The sequence below is a fragment of the Suricata suricatta genome, chromosome 8, assembly GCF_006229205.1.
Source record: "Suricata suricatta isolate VVHF042 chromosome 8, meerkat_22Aug2017_6uvM2_HiC, whole genome shotgun sequence".
NCBI classification, from domain to species: domain Eukaryota; kingdom Metazoa; phylum Chordata; class Mammalia; order Carnivora; family Herpestidae; genus Suricata; species Suricata suricatta.
In genome coordinates, this window is record NC_043707.1 from 2,595,702 (window position 1) to 2,618,893 (window position 23,192).

General features: G+C 54.2%; 1 protein-coding gene across 3 annotated transcripts; it reads left to right on the forward strand.

Moving 5' to 3' along the window:
- The first annotated feature begins 7,979 nt into the window (after positions 1–7,979).
- Positions 7,980–23,192, forward strand: NAA60 (N(alpha)-acetyltransferase 60, NatF catalytic subunit). 3 transcript variants are annotated; one of them, XM_029947099.1, is made up of 8 exons: positions 7,980–8,148; positions 15,005–15,120; positions 16,976–17,105; positions 18,427–18,523; positions 19,527–19,761; positions 20,809–21,158; positions 21,255–21,453; positions 21,898–23,192. In XM_029947099.1, exons 2-6 carry the CDS (start codon positions 15,011–15,013, stop codon positions 20,963–20,965), a joined length of 729 nt encoding a protein of 242 aa, XP_029802959.1. In that variant the 5' UTR covers positions 7,980–8,148; positions 15,005–15,010; the 3' UTR covers positions 20,966–21,158; positions 21,255–21,453; positions 21,898–23,192. The 3 variants fall into 3 exon arrangements, with proteins under 3 accessions (XP_029802959.1, XP_029802956.1, XP_029802957.1); XM_029947096.1 differs by lacking the exon at positions 21,255–21,453; XM_029947097.1 differs by lacking the exons at positions 7,980–8,148; positions 21,255–21,453 and adding an exon at positions 9,397–9,492.

Below are 23,192 nucleotides of genomic sequence, written 5' to 3' on the forward strand. Positions count from 1 at the left end.
TATATGGTCTGTGTCAAAGCTGGTCTTGCTTATGTCTGTGCACGTGGCTTTCAAGTAAATACGGATCTGCAAAGTGATGCTGGACCTCTTTCTGGCCAAGTTCAAACGCTGATATTTTTTTTCCAGCAAATATGGGAGCGTCGTGGATAATGCGAGGAGGGGGCCTTCTTCCCTAAATCTCGTTCTTTCGTCGCGTGACCTGTGATAGGAGCTCGCGGACAGGCAGCTCAGGATTAGTTGAAGCGCAGCTATCTCGCACTGTGGATTAAAGAGAGACCCGTGCATTGGAAAACCCAGTGAGCGTGTGGCAGGTTCGCATTCTGGTATGAACCTTAATGCCTTTGCTCAGTGCTTGTGGAATGACAGGAAGGAGGTCTGAACTGGGAGCCAGGGCTTTCTGCAGGAAATGGCGTGGGGCCCCGTGGAGCCTGGGTGCTGGGGAGGCCGGCAGGCATGCAGCAGTCACCTGAAGTGGCCGCAGCACTGGGCTGAGATAGATGGTCAGGTGGAAGGAGCCACAGCAGGTGGGGGCCAGTCCCTGGTTCTGTCCCGTCAACATCTCAGACTCATCCTTTCACGCGAGCAAGGTTTCCTGCGTGTGCGGGGCCCATGTGGCAGGGAGGGGGTGAAGCCACCTGGGAATGTGACAGCGTAGAGATTTTTAAGTGTCTCTTCAAATTGTAAGAACAATTACCCATTTTGCCCAAAAATGGACGCTTAGTGCCGGCTTTTAACCCTGTGGCCTCAGAATAGTGAGGCATTTTGTGTGCTGATGCTAGAAATAAACTTTGTAAACAACAGTGACAGTCGTAAAGACGCAGAGGAGGTGGTTCTGGAAGGGGACACAGTACAGCGGGCTGAGAAAGTCTCTGTTCCCTCTGCTTCCACAGGAAGACCACAGAAAAGTATTCTGTCATCTGTAACACGGCACCTTAAAAAAAGAAATTCTACCAGTTCTATTTCTTGTTGAATAGTTACCGTTGTTAAAAATCAAATCCTCATTGCAACTACTGTATTGTAAATGATGGAAAATAATTGCATATGTTAAAAAAATATGAAACTTTATAAAGTAAGAAAAAATAAATAAAAATTTTAAATTAAAAAAATGAGCTCTAAGAAATCTCAGAAGTAGTTTAGAATTATAAACTGTAAAATAATAACACTGCATTGCTACTACTACTAATTTTAACAGATACCTATATTATCTCTACTTCTGTATGTTTTCTATTTTTTTACTTATGCATTATGTTGGCTGTAAAGAAATGTAAGTATTAAATAGTGTATTATAACTGTGATTTTACATAAGACTACAGGTTTTATGTCCTTCATGAACACAGAAACATGAAATGATTAATATTTTCCCAAATAGATTAAAAATATTGTCTTGTATTTTTATTCTCCGTGACTACTTATATATGTACGGTCTCGTCTAAGATTTGTTTGGCCTAGATGTTCCCAATAAAATATTTCTAACAAAAAAAAAAGATCAAATCCTGTTCTTCTTTTTTGTTTTCCGAATTCCTGAAATATGATCTCTTTGGGCAGGAATGCATTGAAATTTGAGCCCATCTTGAAAATAACTGAGAAGAAAGCAGTTTCATTATATAAAATAGCCGTTGGTAATTGTCCTTTAGGTCCTGAAAAGAATTCTTAACTGGAAAACGTTAATGCAGCAATATTTACATCTTTTCTCTCGAGTTCTCGGGAGGGCTGTTGGATACGTATTTCAAATCTGTTTCTTTTTGGAACCACTTCTGACGCTCTTTGAACTCTTCGCTAGGGTTTGCTGGTCAGAGAGCCCCTGCTCTTTCTGTTCCTGGAATCAGATTACAGTTCTCTTGTTTCTCCTCTGATCTCCCATTTTTCACACCTTCATTGAAGTGCGCCCCTGGCATGAATGTGCCTGTGTACATACCACTCCCAAAGGCCCCTTGGTTCCTTACCAGCCAAGCCCTCTCCTATCTTGGGGGGGCGGGAGCCATTGTCTTGTGGGAAACACCAGAAACCATAGGGTCCGCAGGGGATTCGTACTTGTGCTTTATACTGCATGTGAATGTCTTTACTGCGAACGTATGTTCTTAGTAACCGAACAGGGTTTACAAGAGCGTTTCCCTCCCTCAAGAAAAGGGGAATGTTTTATTTTCATTTTCATTTTGTTTTAAGTAAGCTCCATGCCCAACGTGGGACTCAAACTCACGACCCTGAGATCAAGAGCTGCATGCTCCACTGAGTGAGCCCGCTGGGTGCCCCGGGATGTTTTCTTTAAAAAAAAAAAAAGGTCATCTAAACTTTACAAATATTTTAAATTGGATTTTATATGGCCACTAAAATAGTTTTTTAAAAGTTACAGGCATACCATTTAAATATGTTTATAATTCTGTTTAGCGTCCTCATCCACAGCTCTGCTCCATTACAACTCCGAATCTGAGTTCAGAACGTTTGTTTCTGGTGTCTGTGAACAGAATGCCCTGATGGGTCAAGGGTCTGGGGTTTGAACGTTGGCGCTAAGAGGGACTGTTTTGAAGCAAAATGGGTACTCATTCTACTTACAATTCGAAGAGACACTGTGAAACTTCCAAGTTGTTGCTAATTAAAAATAGCCCATGAGATCATTTTAAAAGCGTGTTCATAATTTTCATATGCCACCTGACAGTTGTTTTGTTTTTGAAAATAAAAATAAACTCATTAAGAAATAAAGCTCAAGTAATACAGAAACGAGTGATGTGGACCACAGACATCTGCCATAATTCCAGAGGCAAATGCTGACAGGAGGCTGAGTTACTTTTTAAAAATAATGAGTTAACCTCATGATCAAGTGCTAATTTATACCAAATTTGACCCACTTTCATAATTAACGTCTCTTTGATTCTGGAGGATCCTAAATGCAAAGCTGGAGAAGCGGGGATTAAAAACCCTGTGCAACAACCAAACCCAGCAGAAGGGGAACCGCGGAGGGAAGGCTGGGGGCCTGGCCTGGTGGGGGCGGCGGGGAGGGGCGGGTCCGGGTTTCTGAAACACGACCCCCCATTGTAGGACTTTCTCCTTTCAAAGTCAGCAGTCACCACGTGGATCTGTGTCACACCCCCCTGCCCCCAGCAGTGCTGAGGGCTTCTGGTGGCCTGGGGGAGAACACACACCCTTGGTTGGGTTTGAGCCCTAGACAGGGTCCAGTCTTGGGTGATACTCAAGAATGCAGATTAGGGACGGTAGACGGCTCATCCGTTAGGCTTCTGACTCTTGATTTCAGCTCAGGGTACGATCTCACAGTTTTGTGAGTATGAGCCCCATGTCAGGCTCTGAGCAGGCAGCACGGAGCCTGCTTGGGATTTTTTTCCGGCTCTTTCTCTGTACACACCACCCCCCAATGCTCTGTCTCAAAAATCAACAAACTTAAAAACATGCAGATTAAATAGATATATTTTATTACCCTTTAATTTGCACCCTCATAAAAATGTGGCATTTATAGGTGGTTTTGTTGTTGAACCAACCAGTTGACCGCTCACTGGGTCTGAACTGGGAATTCTGGAGGCACCTTGTCAGGCGGCCTCCAGCCACCATCCCAGCTGGAAAGGCCTCAGGGCAGAAGTGCTTCTTCCCCCGCCATCCTTCGGCCCTGGCGTCTCCAGCCTGGAGCTCTGACTGTCCTCAGCGCGGTGTGCTGCGCAGCACTGGGGGCTCGGCTCCACCCCCGTTTTCTCTTCCGGGAAGATGCAGCACGTCTGGAGTTTCCCGGCCAGGTGACCCCAGGGTCTGCTCGTGGCTCCCCGTGTCTGGCCCCCAGTTCCAGTGTCCCTTTTCTCCCAGTTCATAGTCTGTCCGATCGACCTCTTCCTCATTGTCTTACCCCAGACCTGGGCTTTTTGTTCTCCGGTTTGGGCGCTGATCGGGTAGGGCCACAAAAGGCAAATAGTCCTTCAACGGCCTGCCCACCGTCCACCTCTGTGGAAGTTCACTGGCCCGACTGCTGTGACGCAGGCCCTTGTGACAGCCAGAGGGTTCTCTCCACTGTCTGGAGCAATGTTGGCCCAGAGGCCCCAAGGGGCTCAGGTGATCTGAGCATATGCCCTCTGCATTGGGACAGGAGGTAAAACAAAATGGAATAATAAAGTTAAAATGAAGTAAGATCTATGTCATCTTGAGGCACAAAGTAAAACCAAAGAGCAGGAGTACCTGGGTGTCTCAGTCGGTCAAGTGTCCAACTTCAGCTTAGGTCATGATCTCACGGTCTGTGAGTTCAAGCCCTGCATCGGGCTCTGTGCTGACAGCTCAGAGCCTGGAACCTGTTCAGATTCTGTGTCTCCCTCTCTCTCTGCCCCTCCCCCACTCACTCACACTCTCGCTTTCAAAAATAAACAAACATTAAAAAAAGCTAACTAAAGAGCAAAGCTCCAAAATGCCGGATGCTCTCTGAACCTGACAGAGGGCTTTGTGTTTACCTTCTCACCCTCAAGAATCTGGAGGAGGGCCCAGCTGTCAAATGCAGGTCCACCAAGTTCTCTGGCCCCTGACAGAGAACTCGGCACCTGACTCTGATGGCATAGAGATAAGGTGCAGCCCTCTGCTCAGATCTTAGCAGAGCCATGTGTTTGACAACCATTGAAGGAGACCTGGAATCTCACCATCCTCCTGGCTCGTTGCCTTCTGCCCCTTCCCGGTGTCCCCCATCCCATCCACTTTCTGACCTCTGTCCCCATCGATTCCTTTAGCTGGTTTAGAATGTCCTACAAGTGGAATCCTCCAGTAGCCTCACTTTTTGTACGAAAAGAACTGTATGTGAGAATTACAGGCTCCCTTGAGCGCGTGAGGAGGTGGGTTCTAAGAGAGAGGCTGTTTGGAACCAGAGGGCTAGGTCCCTGTTTGCGTCATGTTGTAAATTATGTTGCTTTTGCGCTGAGGTTTTGGAGGAGCCCAGCCTGCTGTGGAGCAGCCCAGGTGAACAGCTGAGCTGTGAAGAGTGCTCCCCGTGCCCCTCGGGGCTCCTCTGAACCCTGTAGCCCATTTTACTGCTGGCTGCAAGGCAGGGTCCCGTATCTGTCCCTGACTTAGTTTCCTTTTGTCTTCCATCCATCCTAAAGGCAAGAGCTTAGCGTTCATCACTGTTCGGTTTTTCAAGCCAATAAACTGGCATCTGCAGAATTTCACGTTCCGGAGAGCCCTGTGTCTAATGCTTGTGCCGTGGGTGGGCGTGTGCTAGTCTTCCCCTGAACCTCACTTGAGAAGAAGCCTGGAGTTCCGGGAAAGACCAGGGTGGCACTTTGTCTTGGGTGCAGGGAACTGAGGGCTCAGAAAAGGGATGGATCAAGTTGTGAGCTTTAGAGGGTTTAGGGAGGAGATTCCTGAGAGGCCGTTGGCTTCCAGAGAGGGGGAGCTGCTGGGGCTGAAGCTGGGCCAGAAATGGGGGCGGGGAGTCGAGCAGGAAGGTGGTGCGAGTTGTCGTGCTGAAGGGAAGCAGGTGGCAGGAAGGCCTGTCCAAGAGCAGGTGCACACAGTCCCCAGAGTAAGGGGTGCGTGCGCAGGGCGGGAGGGGATGTGTAGCTGGACCAGGAGTTGGGGTGGCCCTTGGGAAGGGGCCGTCTCGTTTCATCTTCCCAGAGGCAGTTAAGAGCAGAGGTGCATAAAGGACAGCTGTCCTGCCTGGGATCACAGTGACCCCAGCATTCTTGCAGGGTGTGAGAGCTCAGAGAGGGCCTAGCACCCAGAGCATAAGTGGACGGTGATCTAGCCTCGGCACGGAGGAAGGACCCTTTTGACCCAGAGGGAGTGAAGAGAAGGAAGGGAAGGCTCTAGGAGTCCTGGAGGGTGCAGTGTGGTCATGGCTGGCCTGAATGCCCGATGCCTGCCCAGGGCGAGGGGAGAGGCCAGAGCACCTCCCAAGACATTAAGAGGATGGGTGGGTTTTAAAAGTTGAATGTGGCTTGTGTGAGACCAACAAGCAGTCCCTCTGAGGAAGGCCGAGGCTCCGTGGACCTGGGGCGTCGGAGCACAAGGGGGGAAGCATCCCGAAATAGGGTTGTTTGGGCCTCCTCGTTTGGGGTGGGAGTGGAGTGCCCTGTGGACCTTGTGACAGGGCGAGTGGAGTGCCCTGGGGACCTTGTGACAGGGCTTGGAAACTCCACCGGGAAGTGGAACGATTCCATTCTCAGCCTGCCCGTTCTGAGTTCCCAGGCCTCGGCAATGCAAGGGAGTTGGAAAGTGCTCCTGTGGATGTTGGGGACGTCTTGGTGGCTTTTCCTCCACTTTGACCCTGTCCCTCTTGCTGAGCGCTTCGAGACAGTGCCGAGGTGTCCAGATACCACCCTTTCCTGCCACCAGGGAATCCTCAGGGAAAAGTGGCCTTTGGTACAGGGACCAGGGAAGTCATTTCAGCAGAGAAGGAAGACACTGCAGACAGCCTCCTGAGGACGAGGTCGGGACCAAGAAAGGATAGAGCAGATGAGCCGGCAGGCCCTTCATTTGCATCCTGGAGATTGTGGTTTCCGCCTCTCCTGGAGCGGCTTCCCTTGGCCATCCTGCCCTCCAGGGGCCATGGGCGGGATGCAGAGCCTGGAGACCTGGGCAGCAATCCTCACACAAGCGTAGACCTTTGCAGCCTCATGTTTTAACTTCAAAATCCAGGCGAACTCTGGGTTCCTTGGATAAGGGGTCCCTGCTGCGGTAGTGTAGATGTGTCTGTGTCTTGTAGGCAGATGTGCAGAAATGTGGCCTTTGTGCCTGCGGCTTCAGTGCCACATCCACGAGCACCCTGGGCCTCAGATGGAGGCCCGACTCCGGGGCCTCTGCTCTGGCTTTACCCACGTGCCCCTGTTCTCTTGTGAATCACCAGAATCCTTGTCCCATAAGCCCAAAGAGTAGCCAGTAGCAATAGGAGACTGGCACATGGTGGAAGGTTCTGGATGAATAACTAGGGGTTCCTTCAGGTGCCAGAGGTGGGTCCCCTGGCTCCTCCCCTTCTGTGAACCAGCCGCCTGCCACCCCAGCATCCCGGATGCACCGCTGCCATCTCTCACTTGTCCTCTGACTCCATTCCTTCCTGTCACACACATCGCTGCATGTTCTCCGTTTCGCTGCTTTCCTGTCCTGTTCTCCCCCCGCTGGCAGTTGGGCTGGGGCACACTAGGCACTGTAAATGCTGCATTTTCCCCAGTTAAAAAGTTGTTCCTATTTTTAAGTCAAGGGTTTTGAAAACATGGAAGTACTTTTAACAGGAGTGTGAGAATCCACAAATAGCCATGTATGTTGAAAACCAGTGTTTTTCTTGAAAGGCACACAGGGAACAAATCCTGCCACGTTGGTTAAGAGCCTTGTCCCAAGGATGCTAGGGACAGATTTACAAGTCCCAGGACCTGAGAGGTGCTCGTTTATTGGGGATGTCGCCCTTTGCTATCAGGCCTCAGGGTGGGGGGTTTTAAAAATCTTTTAAAGGGGCGCCTGGGTGGCTCAGTTGGCTGAGTGTCTGGCTTCAGCTCAGGTCATGATCTCACAGTCCGTGGGTTTGAGCCCCACATCCGGCTCTGTGCTGACAAATCGGAGCCTGGAGCTTGCTTTGTATTCTGTGTCTCCCTTGCTCTCTGCTCCTCCCCAGCTCGTGCTTTGTCTCTCAAAAATAAACATTAAAAAAATTCTTTTAAATCTTTTAAAATCAGTTCTTTTGAAGTTCAGTACACATACAACAGAATGCACCTGATGAGTTCAGCGTGTGTGTCTATACGCGAGTCTGTGTGTGTAACCACCACCGCCACCTAGAAAGTGCACGTCCTGTCCCCTCAGGAAGTGCCCTGCTCCAGCCCACAGCAGGGGAGCCACCTGACTAGTCCAGGCCTGGTTTCCTAGCATTCACTGTGCTGCTCGGGTGCCCTGCTCGCCTGTGGCCACCCGGACCCCGGCCGCTGCCCGCTCCGCTCCTTCCGGCGTGGTGCTGGAGGGTCTGGCAGGAGTGCGTCCTGGCCTGCACCTCCTTTCCCAGGAGCACGGTGGGGCGTGGCCAGTGAGGCCCCTGGGGCTCTGCCAAGGGCAGTGAGGGCAGGCAGTCATGGCACCCCCTTTCTCAGGGTGGTGTGAACCCATGTAGCTCACATGAACTGTCTAGACTATTCCTGGAAAGAGGAGGAAGTGAACTTTCCTGGCACCGGCCAAATATTGGAGCTGAAGGTTGGTTTTTAGATTCATCTGATTTGTGGTTTGTGTTGATTTCTCGGGGGGGTCGGGATGGGGTGTGTGTGTGTGATACTTCCTTTCTCAAAAGCTTTTAGGCTGCGACCCTGTGAAAACGCACAGGCAGCACAGACATTCTTGGCTGAGACTTGTTAGCTTCCTTTAATCACGTTCCTTGCACAATGACAGATTTTTTTCCTTCCGGAATGAAATAATTAGGATTGGCCCAAATCGGGAGTAAGCTACCAGGTTGGCCTTGGCGGACTGGCGGCTCTTCCCCGTCTCTGAGTCTGTCTCCTGCCGGGCTCCTTGATCTTCAGCTTTGTCTTCCCAGCGGTCCCCCACCCTGCCGGGGCTGGCACAGATGGTGGCAGGGACCCTGCAGTTTGACTTGTAGTCTGGAAAGCTTCTGGTTGTCTCCAGAATCTCCTGTGACTATCTTCAGAAAGACTCGCACAGTCGATGTCAGGATTAGTGTGGTTTTGTTGTGAACAGCTTGATTGAGATCTGGTCCACATGCTGTTCAGCTCCCTTGCTGGGAGTGCACCGTTCACAGAGCTGTGTGTCCATCACCACATCTGGCGTCAGGACATTTTCACTGCTCCTCAAAGAAACCGCACCCCTGTAGCCACACCCTCCAGTCCCGCCAGCCGCCACAACCACACTTCTACTTCCTGTCTATCTGGATTTGCCTGTTTGAGATATTTCCTGTAACTAGAATTCTGAGATGTGGGGCCTTTTGTGTCTGGCTTCCCCTCGGCGTCATGTTTGCAGCGTGCATCCATGTTGTAGCCGGGGTCAGTGTCAATGTCAATGGTGTGGACAGACCACATTTTATTGCTGTGGTCATCCATTGACATGTTTGGGTTGCTTCCACTTTAGGACTGTTTTCTGGTGAGTCCATAGGGGACGCCCACTCAACCCTCCCTCCTTTGCTCAATTTAGAGGAGAGATTGTGTCCCTGCCGGGTGTTGATATTTATAGATCATCCTGCTTGGCCACCTGGATTGGCAGCTGGTGATGAGTTGAGGTTTGTCCACCAGGATTTTCCCTGAAGATTGTTGCAGCGAGGAGAGGGGGAAGCCCCTTGTCTCAGGAGCTTTCTTGGGAAAGACTGCACTGGGGGACGGGCGTGGCCTTGGCCTTGGATGACGTGGGGTTGTTGACCTGGGACCCAGAGGCTCCAGATTTTGGCAGGAGCTTCCTGCACTTCCCAGGTTTCTTGGCCTTAAGGGGGAGAGGAAGGACTTTGCCCTGAATTGGCCCTGTGGTACATGTGTAGCATCTTGAGCAGCTTCAGGCCAGCTCCTAAAACAGTGCTCTGTGTCCGGGGACTACACGGTAAGTGTCCTGTCGCTCTTTAAAATGTCAGTGGGGGAGGGGAGTACCTGGGGGGCTCAGTCAGTTGAGCGTCCGAGTTCGGCTCAGGTCATGATCTCACAGTTTGTGGGTTCGAGCCCCGCGTTGGGCTCTGTGCTGACAGCTCAGAGGCTGAGCCTGCTTTGGACTCTGTGTCTCCCTCTCTCTCTCCGGCCCTCCCCTACTCATGCTTTGTTTCTCTCATTCTCAATAATAAATAAATACAAAAAAAAAAAAAAAGACCGTCAGTGGAGATTGACGGCTGGTTACCTGGGCCCCGAGCAGCGTTCAGTGCGCCCACAGCCCTCCGAACCAGCCGCCACGCCCAGCTGGCATCCGTGGTTTGAGAGAACCCACTCTTTCCGGTGAGGAGGTGCCCAGAGGCGGTGTGTGGCGCTGCTTTCTAGATGCCAAAGGCGTTTAAATCAGTCCCTGGCATACCTGCCATCTGTACCTGAAACTGAGCCTCTGTGGAAAAGTTGGGTTGGTCGGTTGTTTCTTTAATTAGGAACATTTTCAAACATTCACATACTTTCATCCAATCCAACAATTACTAACATTTAGCCACTCTCCTCCAACCAAATTAAGTTACAGGATATTCTGTCATTTTGCCTCTGCATATCCAGTGTGCACCGCTTAAAGAATATGGACATTTTGGGGACGCCTTAGCGGTTCAGTCCGTTAAATGTCCGACTTCGGCTTAGGTCATGATGTCACAATTCGTAAGTTCAAGCCCCGCGTCGGGCTCTGTGCTGACAGCTCAGAATTTGGAGCGGAGCCTGCTTCAGATTCTGTGTCTCCCTCTCTCTCTGCTATACCCCACTCATACTCCCTTTCTTTCTCTCTTAAAAATAAATATTAAAAAAAAATTTTTTAATGAATACAGATATTTTCTATACAACACTATTTTCATACCTTACAAAGTTAGCAACACCTTCAGTTGTTGCTTTTAGAGATTTTGTGTGTGTGTGTGTGTGTGTGTGTGTGTGTGTGTGTGTCTTGTGCCAGAGAACTATTTCTTTCAAGTGTCAGAGGTAGGGGCACCTGGATGGCTCAGTTGGGTAAACATCAGACTTCAGCTCATATCATGATCATGTAGTTTATTGGTTCGAGCACCGTGTCGGGCTCTGTGGAGAGCTCAGAGCCTGAAGCCTGCTTTAGTTTCTCTGTCTACCCCTCCCTCCTCTCAAGAATAAATAAACATTAAAAAAAAAAGTGTCAGAGGTAAACTGTGTAGATTCAGAATCAAGCCAGGGGGATGACGGGGATCGGGATAAAGTTTCTTTCTGGTTTAGGTGAACCTGAACTGGTTTGGTGCCTCCAACAGTGAACCAGGACCTGAGAACCACCTAAGTTAGGAAGCAAAGCAAAGCTACTTAGGACATCAATGTTAAAGGTCAAGGGAATGTCTCTGGAGCAGCCAGACCGTGCTAGTTAGCCGCTGGCCGTCACCAGCAGCCCACGGTGATGGGCACTTCCTCTTCGGTTCCCAGCCCTTTGCCGTCAGTGGCTCGTTCCCACGTCAGCACTGCCCCGTGGGGCCTCATCCTCTCTATTTTAGAGGGGGCTCAGACTGGCTAGCTGAGACCAAGCCAGAGACAAGTCCAGGTTCAATGTCTGAATCCATCCCCTTTGTGGGAGGAGGGAGAGTTGCCCTCGCTTTGGGGGTTGTGCAGAAATCTGCAGAGGAGTGGCACTCTGTACCTGACTGTGACGTGCTGGCATCCATCCTGCTGTTGGTGGGCGGACTCCTCAAGCCCATACACTCATGTTCTTTGGGACAAAACCGCCCTTTGCTTGGATGACTGGGGAGCCACATCCTATCCAGTGACCGCTAGGATATATTTTGGACAAGGATGACTCATAAGACCCAGGACTTGCCGTTTTTGGTTGACCAGTCCGTTTCCCATGAGGTAGCTGGCTACTTAAGAGGCATGAGATCCCTGCGGTCACACTGGAACATTCTGGGCCACAGGCTGCATCCCAGATACTGCTGGGGACAGGGGCTGAAGCGGACGGCTACAGACGGAGCTGAGCACTGGAACAGCCCTGCTGTTTAGGGTCCACGCAAACAGAGGAGTTCTTGTTGACCGGGAGATCAGGCTGGATGGGGTTTTGTTTCTGCAGGTGCATTCCAAGAAAAAAAAAGTGACGTGGGAAGGTCAGATTTGCTTAGTCTCAGGATCTTTTTTGTTGCTTGGTTGCTGTATTGGTTTGGGGTTTTTTTGTTTATTTTGTTTTAGGTAGGCTCCATGCTCAGTGTGGGGCTTGAACTCACGGTCCTGAGATCCAGAGTAGTGTGCTTTGCTGACTTTGCTGACTGAACCATCGGGGCGTCCGGGGTTCTGGTTTTGTTTTGTGTTTGGCCCCGAGAACTCAGACACGTGCGGCCACGCAACCGGGGCTGCCTCATCCCTGCAGGCCTCCCACATTGACCGTGGTGATGCTCTGCCCCCTGTTTTATCAGCACAGACGGCTCTTTGTGCCCTGCCCGGAAGGAGGCTTTTGTCTGGCTCCGCTTAGCACTTGGGGGCTCCAGCAAGATCCTGTCTCCAGAGACCAGCTCTGTCCCCTTCTGAGTGGCAGGTCTTCTCCAGCAGAGTCCCGCCGTAGATGCCTCTTTCTCAGGTGCAGGTGCTCCGCTGCTGCCTGACCCATGACCTCTCGGGGTCCACCAAGCCTCAAGCAGGGACAAACCTGTTTCTTGTCCCAGTGAGCATCCCATTCTGTCCCCCTCAGAGCCCTGGGTGAGGGCCAGAGGAGGGGCCCCCACCTTGCAGACCCCACTTGGACAGTGTGCAGGCACCTGCTGAAGACGTGGAGGGAGGAGGAAAGAGCAAGTCCCCTCTCATTTCAACTCCTGAGCCAGTGTTCTGAGAGGGATGCACTGGGTGGCATGTCCCCACGCCTGGGCGTGTGACGTGTGCTGGAATAATGGAACCCAGTGTGGCCACAGAGCTACAGAGCTCCTGCAGTACCTCTGCCCGCCCCCCCATCCCCCGAGCCCCGGAGACCACCTCCAGCACCTGCCATCACCCAGCCCGAGGGGCTCCTGCCCTCAACCAGCCGTTGGCTGGTACTTGGCCTGACTGCTCAGCGGCGCCGGGCCCCGTGGCCGGCCTTCAGAGGGGCCCGTGCTGCTGGCAGAACGTGCCGGGGCCACGATGCCAGGGCGTAGAGGGTGAGCAGCGGCCCCGCCATCCCAGCGGTCACGCCTGGCAGTGGGTTTCAGCCCTGGCAGCTGGCACGTTAGGACATGTCCTTCCTGGGGACCCTCACAGAGACACCTGAAGTCTTATGGGAGCCGGTCACTAACACTGTCAGGGCAACAGGAGCAGATGATTTGAAGGATTATCACAGGCCCTTACTTGGGCTGGCTTATTGTCGAGGGCTGGACATCCGGTTCTCTGAGACCTTTGGGCATCACCGGGACTATGTCCGTGCACACTCAGAGTCCGTTCGGGCCGGTAGGGCATGACTGTCCTCTCCCGGGTCCCGTCACCTCCAACGTTTATTATGAAAAAGTTGGAACATGTGGAGAAACTGAATGTGTGGGCAGGAAGTTTCTGTGTTGTCTCTTAGCTGCCACCTGGACCCAGTGGTTAATAGCACTTTGTCATCATGTTTGCCTCCTAAGTAGTTGAAATGTCTTGAACCCTTTAAAGTCCGTTTCAGACCTCACGATGCCTCCGTCCAGCGCATTTCAGTGTGCGTCTCCCAAGACTTCTACATAATTACACCCTTTCCTGTCCGAGCCAGCGAATAGCAGCTGCTTAGTACCGTCTGCTATCCAGCCCGTTTGTATTTCCCCAGAAGGTTATAGTTGATTTGTTCTTTCCCAGTGGGGATTTTCACTTTGCATTTGGTAGTAGGTCTCCTTGTCTCTTTAGTCTACTTTTAGTTTAGGTTTTTTTTTTTAAATAACACTGATCTCTTGAAGAGACCAGCCAGTCGACTTGTAGGACGCCCCGCCTTCTGTATTTACGTGACATGGTGCCGTTGAACTGAAGCCTGTGTGCTGGGTTCGCGTCCAGCGTTGTGGGCAGAACCCTGAGTGCTCAGTGTGTTCCCCATCGTGGCTACAGGTCGGGCTCCATCACTGGGGGACTGGGGCAAATGGGTCTGGGTTGATGGGACAGGCTTTTTCTGAGCAGTCAGTAAATCCTGGAGATGCAGGCGCTTTGTCAGAATCCAGTCTTCCTACCTGCCTTCTGTTAACTGACCCAAAGAGGCTGCTTCGTCAGCAGCCTGGACTGAACATACTTTCCTGATTTAAAAAGAATTTTTTAATGTTTTATTTATTTTTGAGAGAGACAGGACAGAGTGTGAGCGTAGGAGAGGCAGACAGAGGGAGACACAGAATCCAAAGCAGGCTCCAGGCTCTGTCAGCACAGAGCCTGACGCCTGGCTGGAACTCATAAACCATGAGATCATGACCCGAACCGAAGTCGGACGCTTAAATGACTGAGCCACCGAGGCGCCTCTTTCCTGAGTTTTTGAAAGAGTTGTTAAAAGGCACCAGGCTGGCTCAGTCAGTGAAGCACATGTGACTTTTCACCTTGGGGTTGTGAGTTCAAGTGCCATGTTGGGTGTGAAAATTACTTAAAAAATATTTTTTTAAAGGCACCTGTGTGGCTCAGTCAGTGAAGCATCTGACTCTTGATCTCAGCTCAGGTCTTAATTACAGGGTCATGAGTTCAAGCCCCTCGTTGGGTGTGAGGTCACTTAAAAAAATTTTTTTTAAATAAGAATGGAAGATTCTCTGTAAACTCAATAGGGGCACTTGAGTAGCTCAGTCCGTTAGTGTCTGACTCTTGATTTCGGTTCAGGTCATGATCTCAGAGGTCCTGAGATCAAGCCCTGCGTCGGGCTGAGTGCTAACAGTGCAGAGCCTACTTGGGGTTCTCTCTCTCTGTTGTCCTTTCTCCACTCGGGAACAGAAGCTGTCTCTCAAAATAAACTTTAAAAAAATTTTAAATAAATAAATAAAATACTTAACAAAAATAAAAGAGTTGTTAGCAGCTCCTGACCCCTGATCTGACCTTCAGCGTCTCTCACAGGCTCTTCCTGCCCAGAGTCTCTGTCTGCTGGGTGGGGGAGGGTGAACAGCCCCGCCAGCCAGCCCAGGCTGCCCCAGAGGCGACCAGGGGCAGAATCGGGGTGTGGGCCTGTGAGCTCTCTGCACTGGGGACACAGCAAGGGCGGGGGGCGCGGGGGGGTGACACTGCAGAGGAGCCAGGGAGAAGCAGGCAGGTTTGGGGCACTCGGGGTCCTGGGCTGCATCCTGGGGGCGCCTGGCACCCATGCGGGGGGACTTTTGTGAGGGACGGGAACAGTCCGTGCAGTTACTAAGGCGACATCGCCCCCACGGGGGATGTGACTAGTCTTCCTGTCTTGCTGCCTCACAGGTGAGCGGGAGGAGGAGGAGGTGACAGGTGAGGCTGGGCCGGGGAAGGGGTGCGGCCGCCTCCTGACGCTGCCTTCCGCCTTGCAGGTGTGAATGACAGAAGTGGTGCCGTCCAGCGCCCTCAGCGAGGTCAGCCTGCGCCTCCTCTGCCACGATGACATAGACACCGTGAAGCACCTGTGCAGCGACTGGTTCCCCATCGAGTAAGTGCAGTGGCGCCCGCCGCCCCCGCTGCAGAGGGCCGGGGTGGGGGGCGGGCAGGGGGGCGGCCCCGGTCTCCTTGCCTCGCCGGGCCCAGGCCTCGGGCCCTGCCTGCCATCAGGCTCTCTCCACTCCACGTCCCTTGTGCGAAGAGTTCCGCACTGGGCTCTGCTGAGGATCTTTAGCCGAAAAGACGTCGGTGCAGTGCCGCTGATGATTCAGAAAACGGAGACGCGGCCTGAGGGTCTGTGCCTGCAGGTGCAGTATCACAGCCAGGGAAACACTGCGGAAGAGGCGTATTTGTGGATAGGGTTTGTTTCTTTTTTAATGAGCTAATAAGTGAAAAACGTAGACTAGAAAACAGCACGTGTCCCCATCCTGCTTGTCTTTAAAGACGTGGACAGGTGGGTGTTTTCGGGGGTCTGGGGGGAGGCGGTGAGCGGCCGCAGCTTTGTCCGTCTTGCTTCCTTCTGTAACGTGCTTGTGCCGCTGTCGTAGTGGGAGAAACAGGTGCCAGCTTTGACTCTTACAGGCTTCCGGCTGGAGGACAGGGAAGTGCCAGGGGTGAATGTGCAGCACATGCACTGCTGCGTGTCACGTGTGGGAAGCTGTGACAGAGTAAATCCTGAGTTCTTGTCACAAGGATTTGTCATTAAAAAAAAAAGTTTGTAAAATTAAAAACGAACTAGAGCCCGCATTTCCAGGAGCCCTGCCCTCGGACGGCTTGTGTCACCAGCTGTGGGCAGGAAGGAGGGGAAGGGCAAGCCTCAGCCTCCTGGGGGTGTGGGCACAGCGGCTTCAGGGTCACAGGGGGCACCGTCCTTCCACCCCGCAGTCCCCGGCCCAGTCAGAGCCTGCCCCAGGTGGAGCCAGCTGGACCGGAGTGCCTGCCTCCTGCAGGGCCCTGCCCACCAGCCTCCCTCACAGCCTCCTGCGTCTGAGGCCTCAGGTTCCAGAGACAGTGGAGCGGACTGCAGGCCCGTGGGCTGCGTGGTGGCAGCGCCGTGTCCTCCTGGCTGCCACGCCAGCCGAGTGCTTTGGGTCAGAAGATGACAGTGGGCGGAGGACCAGGGGAGGGGTGTGGGTGATGCTCAGGTGCCGTAGAGCCTGCCATGGGTGGTCAGTGGCCTCTCCACTGGGTATCACCGCGAGGGTATGGCACCCTTCTCCAGCTCTGGGTCTCAAGAAAGGCATCTCAGGGTAACCTGTTCTGTCCCAAGTTAAAAAACAAATGCACACACCCGTCAGCCCTCAGCCCTCCCAACCGCGTCTCCTGGCTGTGGATGAGTCTGCCTTTCTTTACTGCCTCCAGGGCCTTTGCACTGAATGTTCTCTTTCCTGCTCCCCGGGGAGGGGGGGGGGGGCTTGGTGAACAGCCCCCAGCAACCCTGGCCACACCCTGCCTTTGAGGGCTTGTCCCCATCGCTGCCCAGGGAGGTGCAGTGAACTCAGGTGTCACTCAGCTGTGAACTTGGCCCACATCCGAAGTCTTGAAAAGGTCTCTCTTGGAATTCTTGGTAATGACCCAGGTGTCAGGGCCATCAGGGGCCATCAGTCTTAGCTCCTCCAGCTGGCCCACCACGTCCTGCTGTCATGCTGTCATGGAGAGAATGTCAACGGAGGTTTTTTCCCCTCTCATCTCTTATGTGAGGATAGTAAAATCATTTTTCCTGTCAGAAATCCCGTGCTATCTAGACAGATTACAGGGTTAAGAAGACCGTTTGTGGTGTAGACTGAGTGGTGCACAGATTCCTTCTCAGCCTTGCAGCAGTGGGCAGAGCAGCCCCGGGTCCCCTGTGGACCCACTGTGGGAAGCCTGGCGTCAGCGTGTTTCCCTGACCTTGTCCTCCCCCTCAGGTACCCAGACTCATGGTATCGTGACATCACCTCCAACAAGAAGTTCTTTTCCCTCGCTGCCACCTACCGGGGCGCCATCGTGGGAATGATAGTAGCTGAAATAAAAAGTAGGACCAAGATACACAAGGAGGTGAGTAGTGTGGTGAGCAGCTGGCTGCCGCTGGCCAGGCCTGCGGGGACTTGGGGCTGAACCGGGGGGCCCACTCCTTGGCCCTTTCCCCTGGGAGCCCAGAGCAAGCATGAGACTCGGCGCTGTGCGTGGCATAGTTGTCCGTGCATTAAATGACAGACCGAGCCGCGGGCCTCATAAAAACTGTCATTCAAAGTGGGGGCGGGTGTGAATGATGCCCTGAGAATCCCTAGAGCCGTCAGGGGCTCTGGAAGGATGTGTGACCTGACCTGGCAGCACTGTCACAGAAACTGCTGCCTCTGCTGTGGTTGGTTAAAGGACATGCTCAGTTTCAGTTAGAGATCAGTGAACATAGAGAATTCCTTTTCATCCGGCTTCACAGACCCCTCCCCGATCTAGCCGAGAACTCCTGGGGTCTGTGGGCCCCGCGTTAGTGTGCTGTGCTCGGCGTGGAAAATGCAAGGCCACAGCCACAAACACACTGATCCACGTGGTCGTCTTGGGTCAAGATTGTGCCTGATAATGGTGGTCACCTTTGCGACTGAGTAGTGCTTACCTCGAGGGTATTTACCCCAAGGACAGGAAGGAACCGGCTGACACCGGCACTCGTTCTCTGTGTTCAGCCTCTGGCTACTTCTTAAAAGTCCAAGAGGGACAGGTCCCTTTTACAGACCCGACCCACTCGAGCAGACCCCGTCTTGCTCGTCATTAGATTCTGACCAAGGCGGTTTCTGTCAGGAGTGACTCTCTATTCGAGCTTCCTCCTGAGCTTTCTGCCTGCAGTTCATCTTGCACGGTGGTCAGTCATGACTCTTCCAGCCCCAAATACTGTCCCCGGAACCACGGGAGCACGCAGGGGGTGGCGTGCTGTGTTGCTCTGCCTGGTGTGGGCCACATGGGTGCTGGGCGCCCGCTCGAACCCCCACCGCCTTTATGGGAGCAGTGTAGGGTCCTTGAGACAAACCTTTTCAGACCTTGTCCAGCTGCCTTGTCCCGAGTGCCCAGTGAGTGCCCAGTACGTGCCCACGCTGCCAGCTGCTCCCTCGTTACCGCTGTAACCCTGCAGGTCTGCCGCCCCCGCACGTCCCCAAGAGGAGCACCTTTTTGTGTGTGTCCTCAATTTAGCCATTTGCGCCATAAAGCCCCGCACCCTCTCGTCTCCGTGTGTGTGGGGGGTTGAGGTGGGGGGCGGTCTGTGATCTTTGCTCTGTCCCCTCCCACCCCAGAAGACCCCTCCAGGGGTCGTGGTGGGAGAGTCAGCCTGCAGCTGGACCAGGCGCCTCAGCAGATAACCTGGTTTTGTTTCTGCCTCTCTCTTCAGGACGGAGATATCCTAGCGTCCAGCTTCTCCGTTGACACACAGGTCGCGTACATCCTGAGTCTGGGGGTGGTAAAGGAGTTCAGGAAGCACGGCATCGGTAAGGCCGCGCCCCAGGCGCTGTGTCCCGTCCTCTCCCCTCCCGCGCATTGGCGATGTGCCTGTGAACGTCCCTCGTCCCCCTGTCCTGCGTGGACTTCAGCCACCCACCCCTCCCGCAGCTCCCCCGGCCCCACCTCCACCCCGTTGAGCACCACGAACTGTGCTCCTTGCACCCAGTTGCCAGGTGCAAAGAGCAGAGGCCGTCTGGACGGTGGCCTCATTCCCAAATCTGACCTTTTTTCCCTTAAAGTTATTTACTTATTTTGAGAGAGGGACAGAGTGTGTTTTGGGGGGCAGGTGGCACCAGAGAGAGAGGGAGAGAGAATGTGAATGAAGCAAGCTCTGTGATGTCAGCATGGTGCCTAATGCAGGGCTTGAACTCACGAACCACGAGATCATGACCTGAGCCCAAGTCAGAAGCTCAACCGACTGCGCCCCCTGGGCGCCCCCCCCAAATCTGACTTGGTCAGATTCACACCGTCCCCAGATGTCCTCGTTAGGGAATGGGCACCTCTCACCACACACACGGTTTACATCAGGTCACAAGGAGTTGCTGATGAAGAGTAGAAAACATAATTGACCACCGGTCTGAGCTGCCATTTATCAGATGTCCACCATGTGCAGGGGGCTGCGCCCCAGGCGCCTCTCCAAGCCCCCTGCTCTGCCCAGGCCAGCGGGCAGCAGTCGCCCTTGGTGACTCAGGCCCGTCCATTCTACCTTTCCCTGCGCTCAGGTTTGCACTGTGTTGTCCGGGAGGTACGTGAGTCTCCGCCACAGGCCCAGCCCCGGCGAGGGAACTGCCTGACCCCCGTCTGTGCTTCCCGATGCCTCGTGGTTGCCCCATCTGACTGTGGCATTCTAGGGGCTTTGACAGAGCAGTTATGGGAGTCATCTCTGATACAGTGGCAGAGATCTCTTAGATCTGTAGAGATCTCTGACAAGCTCACTTCCTCATCTGCCTCCTGCCCTGCCGTGCATGACTGTCACCCCTTCTCCTGCAGGTTCCCTTTTACTTGAGAGTTTAAAGGATCACATATCAACCACCGCCCAGGACCACTGCAAAGCCATCTACCTGCACGTCCTCACAACCAACAACACAGCAATAAACTTCTACGAAAACAGAGACTTTAAGCAGCATCACTATCTCCCCTATTACTACTCCATCCGAGGGGTCCTCAAAGATGGCTTCACCTACGTCCTCTACATCAATGGCGGCCACCCTCCCTGGACAATCCTATATCCTTTACTTCTCAGGGATGAGGGATCTGGCTTCCTAGCCACCTGGGTGGCTTGCAGGGCCAGGGCCCATGTGCCAGATGGAGCCACGTCGCCTTCACATGACTCAGGAAGCCGTGCTCACGGGGCGTGCTGTGGGTAGATCTGGTTGTACTCAGTGTTTCTCTGACTTCACCCATCATGAGGTGTGGGTTTTAACCCACTTGGCCAACGATCCATGCATCCAACAGATACCGATTAAGAGCCTCCTTTTCCAGGCACACAAGAGACACGACTGTCAACACAGCAGCGGGTCCCCTGCCATCAGGGGGGTTCATGTGCCGGCTGGGGAGGAAACAAAGAAGGTGAAAAGGAGTCCTGGCTGTTTGCAGCCCCGGGGTTCAGACCTCCCTTTCCCGAGGCATGTGACCCGAGCTGTGTCCCCCCTTGCCTCCCACACACCGCTCCCTCCTTTTTCACCGTCTCTGGGCTGGAACAGAAGGAGGGAGGCCAGGAGACTTCCTAATAGTCCCAGGATGTGGCTCCTGAATGCTCTGTGAGAACAAGCCAGCAAACAGATGAAATGAGCAAGGCTAGGGTTTACCCACTCCGCGGGGAGGTAAACAGGAGGGAGAAGCAGGGCCCACAGGCCTGCAGGCTCCCGGTGCGTGTGAAGACGGGCCTCTTGTGGCTGGCTGGGAGGTCGGCACTGTGACCCCTCCTTGTCGCAGGGTCCTGCCGTTCCGATGCCTGATTATGGAGTGAGCCGGGACCACTCCCTCTCCTGCCAGACCTCTCCCCTTGGCACTCCGTCCCTTTCCACATGCCTGAGGCCTGCTCACCCAGGAGGTGCTCTTGGACCCAGTGCCACCTTTTATTTGCACAGTGGAGCCCCTCCGGCCAACAAGGCTTCCCAGCACTCTGCAGAGGCTTAGCCAGCTTTTGGCCTCCTTCCAGAGTGGCGCCGTCTGCATGCAGCCCTGCGGGTCACCGTGCGGGCCTGCTGACAGTGCCACCGGGGGTATGGGGGCGTGTGGAGCAAGTCCATCTTCCTTAACGGAGCCGCACGGACTACATTCAGCACCTGGGCTCCGCGCTAGCGAACCTGAGCCCCTGCTCCATCCCGCACAGGATCTACCGCCAGGCCCACAGCCTGCTCTGCAGCTTTCTGCCATGGTCCAGCATCTCCAGCAAGGGTGGCATCGAGTATAGCCGGACCATGTGACGCCGGCTGGGCAGCCTCCGTTAGGCCCCACCCTTCGGCACCCTGCAGCACCCGCCCTCCTGGCTGTCTGACTTCTGTCCTCTGCAGAGGAGTTGGTGGCCGCTCGCCAGGCCCGTCGGCCTGCCCCAGCTGCAGGCCCGGTGCTACGCGGGCTCGGAGCAGAGCGTCCTGGGGCATGCCTGGTCTCTGACAGGTACGCTGGAGCACGTGGCAGGGGGGGAACAGGGGAGCAGGACCGGTGGGATGAGGGGACGATGGCGCCAGGACATGAAGCCCGTGGTACTTTCAGCAACAAAAACAAAAGGACCTGAATGGATGCCTGCTGCACAAGGATATTGGGAGGCAGTGCTAAGAGCTGAGGTCACCTGACTGACTTTCAGAAACTTCAGGAAGAAAAGCAGGGTCCTTGAACCCTTGGCTACGACTTCTGTCTTTTCGCTTCGGAACTACGTTTAAAAAAACGTGTTCACATGGTTCAAATAATTGAGGTACCAGAAGGAAGATCAGGCCCCTCCTACCCCCTCCCCCAACCACTCAGCTTCCCTGCTTAGGGGCATCCCCTGCTTCTGTGTCATGGCCGTGCTCCCGGGCCCCTGCTAACGGCAGCTGGTGGTGGGGCCTCACGGCCGGGGCTCTGCTCATACATGGGCTCTCCTAACTGCCGTGTGTCCCACAGAGAGCTGGCCTCTCAGCCACAGAGCCAGGAGGAGTCGTGGGGATTCCAAGGCCCACCCCCTTCCATGGACACAGCCAGGGCACTTAGGTAGTTTGGGCCAATTCACATTCTCCGTGGCCACCTGGGCCGGAATCCCCACTGGTGCCCTGATCTGTGCAGGACCCCAGGGGAGCTGGGGCCCCAGGCCGGCAGGCAGGCTTGAACGGGGCCTTTCCCTGGGGGCCTTCACCGCAGCTCCCCTCTTCTTTTCCCACAGGCTCTTCCAGTCCTCCTCCCTTTTCTGGTAAGCGCCAGAAACCGCCGCCTCTGCCTGTGCCGTGGTCCTGCCTCCACGAGTGTGCACCGGCCCCACTGGCCAGGTGAGGTGTGGCAGCATCCACTGTGGTCCGCTCCTTCTGCTGCCCCTTCCCCTCCAATGCCTGTTCCTTCCAGTTCCTTCCTCCAGAGCCGGAATGAACTAATGGACGGGAAGAACCCAAGTGTGTGGACAGACGTGACCCTAAAGACAGCGTCAGATCGAGGAGGTGAAATAAAGGGAATGCCAGACCCTTGTCCAGAACCAGCTGACAGAAGCCTGGGGTTCCGGGAGCGGCCGCTGCCTCTTCACGCTGGGCAGGGCCAGGGCGGCTTTTCCTCCAGGCCCGCAGCTCTGGGGCTCAGACCCTGACGCGAGAGGCCAGATGACACACCGGTTCCCCACTGCTCTGCTGGGAGGTCGGGTCTTACGGCGGCGCCTGCCGGGGCCCTCAGACTGTCCGGAGAGCGCGGGGCTGAGGACGAGTGCCCGGGAGGGTCCCGGGGGTCTTCTCCCAAGTCCCCCAAGTCCACGAGCTGCAGCTCCGAAAGGCTGTCGGTCAAGTGGGACCTGGCCTTCGGGGCTGGAGGCTGTCATGTGCCTGTGGTCCCTCAGCCCCTGGGGGGGACCTGCCCCGGGGCAGAGACAGGCTGTCGGCGCCAGGAGGTGTGCGCAAACGTCATTCGCTTCTGGCGGCACCCTCGCCCCCATTCCCCAAAGCTGCTTGCTGCCAGCCCTCCAGAGGAGAGGGGTGGCAGGACCAGGCCCCGTGTGGCCGCAGCGCTCCGGCCTGAGAGAAGGGAGAGCAGCCAGGCCGGGGGGCCACTGGGGCAGCCATGCTTCCTTCCCTCAGAACTACGCAGTCCGGGGCTACCTCGGCTTGTGAGGTGGGAGAGGGTCCTCGCGATGAGGAGACGCCGTGGGCAGGAGATGCGCACTCCCTCCCTCCGCCACCTCGTGACTGGCGGTGCCTCTGTGGGGAGAGGTCCCCACCTATCCACTGAGCTTGGCTTCGTGCTGAGGCCCAGCTCAGCGTCCTCTCTAATCTGAATCAACCATGATTATGTGATTTTTATTTCTGCCCGGAGGGGTAAGGGCGGAGTCTTCTGGAAGGTTTTGCCTTGGACTTTCATAATTGAGCTCAGAGGCCTTGCCCTGCCCCCTCCCTTCCCCCAATCACTGCAGTGTCCAGCCCAGTGTTGAACAGATTGTAGTGTTTTGTCTCATTACAAATAAACAGACTTTAATTGGTCATA

What these genes read in the sequence shown, in the direction of transcription:
- NAA60 (XM_029947099.1), top strand. Translation starts at nt 15,011, where the DNA reads ATGACAGAAGTGGTGCCGTCCAGCGCCCTCAGCGAGGTCAGCCTGCGC. An exon ending in AGCGACTGGTTCCCCATCGA is followed by an intron (nt 15,121 to 16,975) that starts GTAAGTGCAGTG and finishes CCTCCCCCTCAG; the next exon opens with GTACCCAGACTCATGGTATC. An exon ending in GGACCAAGATACACAAGGAG is followed by an intron (nt 17,106 to 18,426) that starts GTGAGTAGTGTG and finishes CTCTCTCTTCAG; the next exon opens with GACGGAGATATCCTAGCGTC.